Source organism: Glycine soja, chromosome 9 (genome assembly GCF_004193775.1).
Source record: "Glycine soja cultivar W05 chromosome 9, ASM419377v2, whole genome shotgun sequence".
In the NCBI taxonomy this organism is placed as follows: Eukaryota; Viridiplantae; Streptophyta; class Magnoliopsida; order Fabales; family Fabaceae; genus Glycine; species Glycine soja.
In genome coordinates, this window is record NC_041010.1 from 36,484,573 (window position 1) to 36,496,735 (window position 12,163).

General features: G+C 32.2%; 1 protein-coding gene across 5 annotated transcripts; it reads left to right on the forward strand.

Moving 5' to 3' along the window:
• The first annotated feature begins 962 nt into the window (after positions 1–962).
• LOC114368649 (histone-lysine N-methyltransferase ASHH3-like) lies at positions 963–11,654 on the forward strand. 5 transcript variants are annotated; one of them, XM_028325864.1, is made up of 14 exons: positions 963–1,100; positions 2,313–2,470; positions 2,909–3,038; positions 3,254–3,368; positions 4,039–4,138; positions 4,707–4,785; positions 4,873–5,044; positions 5,171–5,251; positions 5,410–5,536; positions 9,925–9,952; positions 10,102–10,186; positions 10,287–10,332; positions 10,417–10,500; positions 11,168–11,654. In XM_028325864.1, the coding sequence occupies exons 2-13, from the start codon at positions 2,453–2,455 to the stop codon at positions 10,483–10,485; spliced, it is 1,050 nt and encodes a 349-aa protein (XP_028181665.1). In that variant the 5' UTR covers positions 963–1,100; positions 2,313–2,452; the 3' UTR covers positions 10,486–10,500; positions 11,168–11,654. The 5 variants fall into 5 exon arrangements, with proteins under 5 accessions (XP_028181665.1, XP_028181667.1, XP_028181668.1 ...); XM_028325866.1 differs by having other exon boundaries at positions 11,242–11,654; XM_028325867.1 differs by having other exon boundaries at positions 11,498–11,654.
• The last annotated feature ends 509 nt before the right edge of the window (positions 11,655–12,163 follow it).

Below are 12,163 nucleotides of genomic sequence, written 5' to 3' on the forward strand. Positions count from 1 at the left end.
AGCAAAGAAGAAGTTATAAGGAGGGGAAATTTTGAAATTTTCAAAAGTTATTGGGTGTACAGGAAATTTTACCCGTGCATAAAACAACTCCCCTCATAGTAACGTGGAATTGGATAACTCCATATAATTTTTGTTTTGTATCTTTTCCAATGAATAAAAAAGTGTGAAACATAAAACTTTGAATTAAATAATCTAATTAAAATCTAAAAATTGATTGTAAGAAGTACTATCTAACAAGACCAATATGATGATTTATTTATAACACTAATGATATTAAACTTATTTTGTTTGGATAAAAATATAATTTTTATATGATGGGATCTATACACACTACAGTACACACTGGCCCCTACTTGCAAGTTGGTCTTATTACCAGAATAAGGTGGTGATTTCTCTCCTGGCATCGATAATTTTGAATTTGATCGGTGGTCCCAAGCCACTGTTTTCCTACCTATTTATTTTATTTACCTCCTAAATCTAAACCAAATTCCTTTCAATATATTTTTTTTCTCAAATAAAATAAAATAGTTTGTATTAAATTTAAATTTCCTACCATTCCTTTCAATATATAGTTACTCTATAATTATTAAATAGACTTAAATGTTCTCTGTCATGCTTTTTTGATTTTCTTTTATTTATTTATTTTAATTCTTGTAATTTTTTTATTTTTAAAATACTTTAAATCATATTTTGAATAATAAAAAAGTGTTTTAAACAGTATAAAAAATTATCTAAAATATTTTAAGATAAAAAATACAACAAATATATTTTGTAAAAACTAAGTAAAAAAAATTAATTAGCGGAACAAAAATGAAAAATGATAAACTAAAAGGATTAAAAAAATATTTAAGCCTATTAAATATTATAATTATAATAATATGAAGTATTAATTAAATATGTAAAAAAATAAGAAAGATCTATTGTGAAGAAGTTCTGAATCAGATGTAATTTGAACTTTTGAAGTCAAAAAGCATCATCTGAGATTCAACCAACGAACGGCACTCGACGTTTTTTTTTTTTTTTTTGAGATTGTTATATAAATACGTTCACCGTCGCTTCCATTTAATCGCTTACTGTGTTCTTCTTCATCCCCATTTTAGGTTCTCTCATCTCTCTCTTCTTTTCTTGGATTTTGCATATTCCCATTTTGCCCCTCTCTCTCACTGTACTTGTTCTGCTTCTACAATTCCCTCTTGGATTCGCTTATTCCATTCCAACCCTTTTGTGATTCTCATGTTTCTTCACTGTTCCCACTAGCATTTGTTACAATCTTTCATGGGTTTTCGCCAAAATTGTTTCTTTTACTAACGCTGTGTGTGTGTGTTGTTGCGTCTTCTTCTTCTTCTCTGTTTAATTTATAATTCTCGCCCCTTCACTGCTTTTCTCACTCCGTGTTGTGTTTAAGTCCTGGCAGAGAAAACGGGTTGAGGATTTTTCTTCTTCTTATATGAATTTTCTCTTGTTTGTGTGAAGGGCGAAGTAGGAGAGTGAGGGGGGGGGGGGGGGGGACAGTGATTTGTTTAATGTAGGATTTCAATTGTGATTTTGTGAAAACCAGGGGGCAAAAAGTTTGAATTTTTCAATTATGTAATTAATTTTTTTCTTTTGAGAATTGTGATTTGTGAATGTAGGATTTCATTTTAGTTTCTCTCATTTTAATTTAAAAATTTCAGAACCTTTTTCCCCTCTTATATTCTCTTTGCCTTCCATACAAATGGAAAGTGAGTGAGTAGGGGCTATAAAGGGGGTCAAACACTCGTTTTATTTGGTGGTTTTTGGAGCAACTGGCTTTATAAGAGTAGGACTTGTCAAATGCAACACAGTTACAAAGACTTAAAAAGAAATTATGTTTAACTGTTCGTTTTATATTATTTATTACAACACCATGAGTTCCCTTTGCAGATTAAGAAGGCATAACTCAGTATGAATCTAAAAAAAATAAAGTTGGCACCAGGATAGTGTAGGATTGTTAGGAATCTGCTTTACATGTTTGTGTTTGCAGATAAATTGATTTTATATTTTTCTAAATTTCATTTTGCAGTTTTTTATTGAACCATCCATTTTGTATTAATTGTTTTTCAATTTCTGACTTTGCTCGACAGTCTAAAAGGAACAAGTATTGAACCATCTTTCTGCTGCTCATCCTGTCTAATTTCTGTTTGCCATAGCACTAACATATGTGTGAAAATCTATTTATGTCTGTATCTGATTGAGGATGCTAATTTTGATTTATTGATTTTGGAACTTTAACTTGAGGATACATTTTTGACGCCTTTTTGCTTAAATCTGATAAATTTTTCTTTATGTTGTAGGCAAAGTATGCCTTTGAAGGAATCAAGTAAGTCTTGTATGTGGTATTGATTTTCAATGTCCGCTTTATGGTTTGAGCTTCTATTGAGAAACTGAGATACAAGCTGATCACATAGGAATATCCTGTACTCTCTCAGATTTCATGCCTGCCATGAAAAAGGTTGTTTGGTGTTATAGAGTAACCTTTGACTAGTCCTTCTCTTCAGTTCTATAAAATATTGCAATGTGATAATGTTGGAATTGGCCAGGTGCATAGAAATTAGTTAACATGAATTGCCAGCATTGTTCTGTGTTACACTTCTTTTTTCTTTTGAGAATTGCTAGCATTGTTTTCTTGTGGATACTATTTATAAATTATAACTGAAGTTTTATAAAGCATCTCCTACTTCATTTGCTTTATTCTTGCTGCATATTTCTCTTAATTTGGTCTTTTTAAGTTAAGATGATGGCTTTTTTAATCAAACAATTTATTTTGGTTTTGATGGGTTTCCTTATCAATTTTACTTCTTATAGAATATATGTTGTTGTAGTCTCTTGCTTAGCCTTTTGAATTGCATTTGGTCTGTTGATTGAGTTCCTTTCTTTTTCTCTTTAACAGAATCCTGAGCAGACTCATTTTGGATCTGTATTCAACAAGTTAGGGAAGGAGCTTGGAGAACCTGTAGACTTTGAACTTCCAGATTGGTTTAATAAATCAAAGCCAATGCAGTACACCTATATAAAACGCAGTAATCCTTCATAATGTTTTGAAATGTTCACAATAACTGTGTATCTCTCATGTAGAGCAGTATAATCCTTGATTTATGAGTGAATTTGTATAATAACTGAAATCTTCAGTTGTTTGTAATTTCCTCATTGCTTCTGAAGTATTTAATCCTGTTATTCTTAGTTTCTGTTTAGATGGTGCATAGTTTTAAATAATCTTCTATTTTTGTTTGTTTAGATATATATCTCACTAAGAAGGTCAAGAGATCCCGATTTGATGATGATGGCATATTCTGTTCATGTACTCCTTCCCCTGGATCTACTAGTGTATGTGGTAGAGATTGCCACTGTGGGTAAGTATCCATTTGTATGTGCTTTATTTATGGCAATTTTCATGTGTTTATTTTATTCTCATTTCTAGGACGTGCTGAATCCCATCTTAAGTAATGTCCCTGAATATACCTTAATTTCTATTATTTATAAAATTTATAAAGTTTATTGTCAGCCGCCAGCCAACCATCCAAAATCATTATTTCTTTCTTCAGAATGTTAATTTTGGTGTCTGTCTGAGTACTTGTGTTTCAATGTGTTATATAGTGTGTGGTTAATTAAGTTCTGCTTAAGCATATCCAATTTATCATATGGTCACTATTGGTATTGCTGTTTATTCTCATTGTTGCCTGACCTGAACCCCGATAATGATTGTTTCCCAAGCAGAGCATGACATAGAAAGCATGTGAAATTCCTCAAACCCCACAAAACCACCAAAGAATGGGATGGTGTAGCTTTGATTGGTTTTGGTTCCATAAGTTTAACAAAATGTGCAAACTTGTTCCATGGCTGAAAGGCTCATTACCTCAAATTGTTATTGTTTCTAGATTTTGCTGGTGCACCTAGAATAGACTGTTTTACTGTTTATCACATAATCTCTCTACTTGTTTGTTATGTAATATATAATATTACAGATGCAAAGTCAACTTAATTTTGAGTCATATTCATTTATTATGTTGACTGTTCCTGTAGAATGCTTCTGTCTAGCTGTTCATCAGGCTGTAAATGTGGGAGCTCCTGTCTCAACAAACCATTTCAGAATCGTCCTGTGAAAAAGATGAAATTAGTCAAGGTATAAATTTCTGGCTCAGGATTTTTTCCAGGTTTGTTTTAATATAGTTCTCTTAACTCTTAAGTTATTCTTGTATTTTCTTTTAATTGCAAAATCTTGATTCTGTTTAGAGGTCTTCAAACCTTGTCAAGGTAATGTTTGCATGTGCATGTATTGGGCATATGGTTATCTAGTTTAGCTACTCTTTTCGTTTTCCATTTTAATTTGTGTTTATATTGCAGTGTGTATCCTTACTTACAGGAGGTATTTTCCTTTTCTTTTTTTTGGTCTTGAAAGTTCTTTAGTCTTTATTCTATTCATTTTTGCTAAACAAACTAATAAAATCTTTAGTCGTAAAAGTAAATTTGAGATTTTGGAAATTAATAATTATATTCCTTTCTTAATTGAATGTCCTCATTTTTCCCCTTTATCTCCACCACTTTTCTGTCATCCCAATACCTTTTTTTTTTCTGCACATAGATAGATGTGTGCTCATATTATATTCTAGCTTATTTGAATTTGTAATTACTTGCATTTCTCTTTTGATATTCTTCGCTTAAAATGCCGAGCAATATATTTATTTCTGTAGACTGAGAAATGTGGTTCTGGAATTGTGGCGGATGAAGATATCAAGCTTGGGGAGTTTGTCATTGAATATGTTGGAGAAGGTTATAGTGAATTGTTTCCTGAGGTTTTTTTTTTTATTATTATTATAAAAGCTACTTACGACTTAGAAGTGTTGCCTTTCTCTACAGTCATTGATGACAAAACATGTGAGGAAAGGCTTTGGAACATGAAACATCGTGGGGAAACAAACTTCTACTTATGTGAAATCAACCGAGATATGGTGATAGATGCCACATATAAGGGAAACAAATCAAGATACATCAATCATAGCTGCTGCCCCAATACTGAGATGCAGAAATGGTTGACTACTAATTGTTTTATTCATATGATGTTTGTAGCAATATTTGGTATTTTATCCAAACATGGTTTAATAGAGGAGTTAGGACCTTCTTCTAACAAGTGCATTTTCTTTTTTTCCATTTTAAGGATAATTGATGGTGAAACAAGAATTGGCATATTTGCAACTAGTGACATACAAAAGGGCGAGCATCTGACTTATGATTACCAGTATGAACACTTTCCTGTTTCTTTGCTTACACCCTTTCTGTTGAACTATATATTCTGTATAGATATTTATGCCTCCGGAAAGTTTTGGAGTTGTTGGTCTCTCCGTAATTATGCTAGCATGACTGGCTGGCTATTCTATGTTTCTAACTACGTAGCAGGTTTGTTCAATTTGGTGCAGATCAAGATTGCCACTGTGGTGCTGCTGAGTGTAGGCGTAAGTTGGGTGTCCGACCTACCAAGCCTAAACTTTCTTCTGATGCTACATTAAAATTAGTGGCATATCAGGTGGCTTCATCTTCTCGTAAAAATTCTCGTAAAAAATAGCCATTCTAACTTGAGTAGATATACTCTCTCTAATCTCCATGATCCAAGACTCTTGAATAATAACAAAGTACTAAATAAATTGAATTTCAGCATCTTTCTATTATGGTTATAAAGAAATATATTCCATTTGTTTATTTTTCCACTATACCTATTGTTTATTTTTGGGTATTAATTTGTGTTTCTGTCTATCACTGTTTATTATGTTGGAAATTTATTAGTAGGCGTTATATTCCATTTTACATTAAAAAAAATCTTAAAAGAACAAACTCCAGTATTTTTGTAAAAAGATTGGGGGTGGAGGGTCACAGGATTGAATAATGATGAGTTTGACCACTACACAAGCCCCGTAAATGTAGTGATTGAATTGTTAGGGCATTGTTTTATATGCTTTGGTAGGATGAATAGATTGTGTTCTTACACCAGCCTCAACCTGTTTCATTTTTTACTCTAAATTTCAAACGGAATACTGTAATGTTTTTCACGTACAAATTCTGAATGTTCTTATTGAGCCATTATGTTTATTAAGTACTTACCTTATTGCTTCTCTATTGATTCCTTTAATATTGGCATGTGGACTTTGATGTAACTAGTATCTAACTTAAATTTTGTTATTATTTGCATTCAGTTTCTCTTTATAAATTCTGCTTTGCTTTATTGCTAGAATGATTCCCATTGGGAATGAGAATGGGAAAGCAATGGAGTGATCATCAGCTTGTCATATTTTTGTATGGTTATAAATGATTAATAATTTGATTATATTCCTATGTTTGGTATGCCAGAGTGAAAGACTAATGGAACAGGAAAAAAATAAAGTTAATTCTTTTTCAAAAACACATTAAAAAATCGTTAAACTCCATATAATTTAAATTAATTACAGTGAATATAAGATAAAGCCATAAACTTTAAATGTATTGACAGTGAGTTGGATGCACAATATACATAAAAAATATGAAAATCTCCACAAAAGCAGACCTATGTATTGACTTGCTCACATCCTATTTAATGGGTAACCTTTATTGACTTGAAAGAGCAAAGGTGGAGTTTTGAAAATTATTTCTGAATCAATTAATAGAACAACTAAAACATTAATATACATAGGCTGATTCTAGGCTAACCTAGGGTTTTATAGGGAAACAAATCTGTCCTAATTACAAGGGGAATAAATCTGTACAAAATAAAAGGAAATGATGGGGGCAAATTTTGAGTTAATCATGCTAATAATAATACCCTCTATCAAGTTGGGGAATGAAATGTCTTAGAATGTGTTAAGGAGAGAGAGAATTTATCTCCTTTTTCAAATCTCTTTTCTTTAATGCCAAAATTAACCTTAATGAAGTGTGAAGAGAGGACTTATTTTAATAACTTAAAAATAACCCCCAATGACTTTAATATAATTTCAAGTCTAACAACCATCACATTAGGCATCTTTTCATTAAAGTCATTCCATAATTACATGGGTCATTATTAGATTAAATAATCTAACATTCTCCCACTTGGCTCATGTGATGACTTGAAGATTCAACATTAAACTATAAGTACACATCATACATTGAAATTACAAGTCACCCTCCTTAATTGAATTAAAATGATTGAATCATGGCGGTTGCAAGTTATCCAAACAACTTGGATCCTTCCATGTATCACAAATCATTCAATTCAATTCAACTTTAATTAATACTGTAATATGTGTCTTTAATATCCTTTCTAAGACACATTTTGTCATCTCACTCAAACCATAATGTATACCATATAATGTGAATGACATAACAAACAAAAACACAACTATAATTGAATTCACAAGTGTCATACAATACGAGCATTCCAACTATAATGTATATATATACATTACATTAAATCATAAACAAGGACTTATCCATAATATCCATCCTTTCAGCATGGCCAATGAATATCTTTGGTGGTAAACCTTAGTTAATGGATCCGCTATCATTAAGTTTGTACCAATATGCTCAATTGACACTTTATGTTTCTGCTTTTCTTTAATTGACAAATATTTCAAACCCACGTGTTTTGCTCCTTTCAAGTATTTGTCATTCTTAGAGAAGAAGATAGTTGTGGAGTTATCACAATAAATCCTCAGCGTTTTGGCTATATTGTCAACAATTCCAAACCCTAAAGTAAAGTTCTGCAACCACAATGCTTGAATTGTGGCCTTAAAGCATGCCACAAACTCAGCCTTCATGGTAGAAGTGGCAATCATGGATTGTTTTGCACTTTTCCGTGATACCACTCCGCCAGCCAAAAGAAAGATGTACCCAAATGTAGACTTCCTTGAGTTCATGCACCCAACATAGTTTGGATCTGAGTAGCCAATCACTTCAAGGTGATTTGACCTCTTATATGTGAGCATGTAATCCTTGGTGCCTTGTTAATACCTATTTGTGACATTAATTTCTTCAAATTTTGAGTCATGGTAAAACAGTCATTGTGGGGTCCATGGTGGTAAGAGTTATAGTTCATTTCAAACTCGTAGGCTCGCTACACTTGGGAGTTTATGTGAGTTTACATGAGTTTATACTAGAGTTTACCCAAAAAAATGTTTAATCGAGAGTTAACCCCTTTTTTGACTATGTAGACTTAAAATTGTAAAAGTTTAAGAGTTAACTCGAGAGTTTGACAATTATGTACAAATTCTCAAGAATGATTAAAGTTACCCAAAATTCACAATGTTCATAATTAACAATAAAAAGCCATATGTGTGCTGTCAAAAATTAAAAATCCATGTGTCTTGAACAAAAAAATAAATACGAACAAAAGTAGAATACAACTATCCTAGATAGGAATCATCAATCATCATCTTCTAAATCCAAGTTTTTTTCATTTTCACAACCACTTTCTCTCTCTATAACAACCTTCCCCTTAACTTCTAATTTCTGCCCTTAGGCATGTTGGGCTTAAGAGTTTTGGGCCTCCGGGTGTAGACCTGGAAAGGACTCTTCCCTATTGTTGATTGCCGGATCCTATCAAAATCCCAAAAATAGCCTCATAAAGAAGACTTCTCTATTCAAAGGGCTGTTTTGGAATCAACACGTAGTGCTGCTATCCACTTTTCAGCCCTCTATTTGATTGGTTATGGCCACTACACTAAATTGCTTCACTACGGTGACCTCTGTAGCGTGCTCTGCTATTATGCACTATTTGAAATGTCGGAGACCATTTCTCCATTTAGTTGGCATTAGGTAATTTAAAAAAATATTTTATTAAAAATTGAAAAAATAAAAGTGGAAAAAGAAATGTGGCAAAATAGATTGGGGATAGGTAGTTATTGCTGAAAGTAACTTCCATTACCCACCTTTCACCATGGGAATAAGAAGTATGACAAGTATGAACATTATATTATATATGTAATATATATTCTGGGAATCAACAATTCTTGGGATTGTTTTTTCAAAACTTGTACTAAACATACAAATGTGATATTCCCAAGTTTACTTTTCTTGGAATCCTTCTTGATACCTTGAAACAAACACAATCCTAAAAGCTTATGCTATTAAAGGCTGATGAATGTTTTAATAAGTGTCAAGAAGCGCATCCCTTCTTGCATGATCCCATTGGACTTATAATATGAATAATGCACATGCTTCTTTACCTTGGGCTGAAAGTCAAAATTATGAAGAATTGGAGCACCAATGAACGAACTTAAGCTTTTAGGGAGATGATCTTTCCAAATGTCCAAGCCATAAATGATTTTATATCTCTAACAAACAAACAGAGAAAAATTAGCAGTGAATAGAGAATCAGAGAAGAGAAACTGAATTCATTCACCAAAACAGAATCTTACCAGAGAGGTCTCCATTTATAGGAGGGTACAGATCAGTGACAGTTGAATTCAGTTACAACAGCTGTGCTGACTCAGCATATGTGTCTTGCACCTAATGTGAACACTGGCTACAGCTGCACAAGCTAACGTACTAACTACTTAGATGCCTGGTTAGGTTCAATACTGCTATACTCTAACAGGAAAGCTCTACTTTAGAATATTGTGGAAGAAGTATAGTTGATTTGAGATTTTGGGTTTGTGATCTTAGGGTAATTTCTTGTTTGAAAAGTTGTATAAGGTAAAAAATATTTTAGAATGATTCCTAAGAGAATAGTATTTTAGACATGCTCTCCTTTATGGAGGGAATTCATTCTTCATTTGAGGGAATGCACATTCCCATTTTAAAGGTGCTACCAATCATTCTATCCTGTCATTTTTTTTTCATTTTTATTGCCATACAATTAGTCCCCAAGTAATTTGCATAACCACTTTTATTGAAATTGGTATGTACTTACATACTAAGTTATGAAGATCTGTCTTGTTGACTAATTGTGTACTTTTGTCTGGACAGGTTTATCAGAATGGAGGTTTGCAAATTGGTAAGCTTGCTGCTTTTTTTTTTATTAGTTATATACGATTTAATTTTCCTTCTGAAAGAAAATATGCATAAATTCTGTGATCAGTTCCTATTTGAATTTATCTTCTATATTATAAAATGCCCCTTTTTCTTGTGTACTTGGTTTTTCAGGAAGTTCTCGTGTTGTTGACCAACCAAAGTGCTTACACAATTGCATTGGTGAAGTTATTAGGATAAAACAACTTGGAAATGAGAGGTATGCTAAAATTGTCTATTTTTTAATTGTGATACCCGGTCTTATGAAGTTTATGACTTAGATTATGACCTTGATCATTTTCATTCTTAAAATCCTACAGGTTTGGAATTATTAAACGATTTGATAAATATTCCCGAAAACACTCGGTAAGCAATTCTTTGGTTGGATTTTCATGATTTAGATGAAACTTGTCATCAAATATGAACATGCATTTATTTTTGCTTTTGCAGATCATGTTTGAGGATGGTTGTGTTGAAATTTATGACATGTCAAAAGAGGACTGGGAACTTGTGAGATAGTGATGCAACTGTTGGGTAGGAACTACGTGCGAATATTTCTTTTGCATGATTGTATCTATCTGCATGACATTGTGAAATATTATATCTTAATAAATAGGCAATAGGCATCTCTCCAAATTGGTACGCTTTTCCATTTTTATTCCCATACAATTTGTCCCCGAGTAATTTGCATAATCATTTTTATTGAAAATGGTACTACATATATACCAAGATATCTGATACTGAATGCGAGATTGACTAGCAGCAGTATGTATGATTGTAGATGCCGATGCTTAAGCTAATAGAATGAAGATTGTATTTTTTGTTACCTTGGTGTTGATTATTATACAAGTCTTCGTAGGATGTGAGAAATAGGGTTATCATTTCTCCTAGTGTGATTTCCATTTTTTAATAGGGTAAGGCTTGTAAAAGGGGTTTTAACTTAATTTTGGTCATGGTTGAATGCATGATATTTAGTTTTGAATATATTAATCATTTAGTGGTAAAAAGTTTTTCGTCCCTCTTAATTACATCATGGTCCAGGTTTTTTAAAGATCCTTCATTGTCATTTTCCCATATAATTTTTCATACTTGTGGAAATTAACTTCATTCCTCTTCTGTTACCTATGCTAACTTTTTATTAGTATGTATTGTCAAGCTAGAAAACGAGGGAAGTAAGATTGCTAGTACCTGTGTTGTTCAGGTGCAGGTGAAAGGAATTGAAAAACTGAAAATTGGACTCATTATTCTTTCATTGCATGTGCATAATTCTTGTAGTTGCTGAAGATCTGATCAACAGAATATGAAGCGGAATAGATCAACATAACTCTTACTGATTGAAGATAATAAGTTCCTTTTTCTACTAACAGACTGTATTATCGTTTAAACAAGGTTCTGGAAATAATCCTTGTATTTATTAAAATCCTGAGAGTACTGTAAAATGAGAATTCATCTTGTACCATTATTACCTAGGATATGTGTAGTTGTTGTTTCAAGTGTATTCTTTTACTTTCTTCCTATTTTTCTAGTACAGGTTAGTGATAAATGACGGAGTTCCGATGAGGAAAAACAAGGAAGAAACTTGTTTTAATATGCATGCATTACACTTTGATCAATGCTGAAGGCTTGTGTATCTTATAAGAGTAATTTTAATTATATTTATGGAAAATCGAGTGGTTTTGTTGCGTTAATTTCTATTATTTGAATGTTACATGACCAAGGCAAAGGAAAGGAGAACATTTCTAAAGTATGGGGTAATCTGAAATTGTTAACATACTCATGGCTACTGATAATTATTGGGTCCACTTTTTCTTTTTTTACTATATGTATGTGTTTGGATACAACTGTGTTTAGTATAATATTTTTGGGTACATTGGGCTCAGTATGATTGAGGCATAACTTGGTATCTCATGGAGGGCTATTCCTATTATTGCATTCTACACTTTCATTGTATTATGGAATATAACTGCGTTTAGATGTGGAAATTGAACCAAGTAATTCATTTTTTTAAAGAAATTAAAATGTTATGTGATAAATTTCTCCGTTTGGACAAGACATTTAGAAAGCATTTAAAATTAAATGAGTATTTTAGTTAACTTAAAACACAAAAATTCAAATTCCTTCAAAAAGAAAAGAATTTAAAATTCTCTTCCGCTCCATCACGCGAATCCCTTAGCTAGTGGAACTTTCTGACTTGACT

Bases quoted from the DNA above. Each gene is read 5' to 3' on its own strand.
- LOC114368649 (XM_028325864.1), top strand. The intron at 4,139-4,706 runs GTATAAATTTCT...TTATTTCTGTAG, and splicing joins AAAAGATGAAATTAGTCAAG to ACTGAGAAATGTGGTTCTGG. The intron at 10,333-10,416 runs GTAAGCAATTCT...TTGCTTTTGCAG, and splicing joins AATATTCCCGAAAACACTCG to ATCATGTTTGAGGATGGTTG.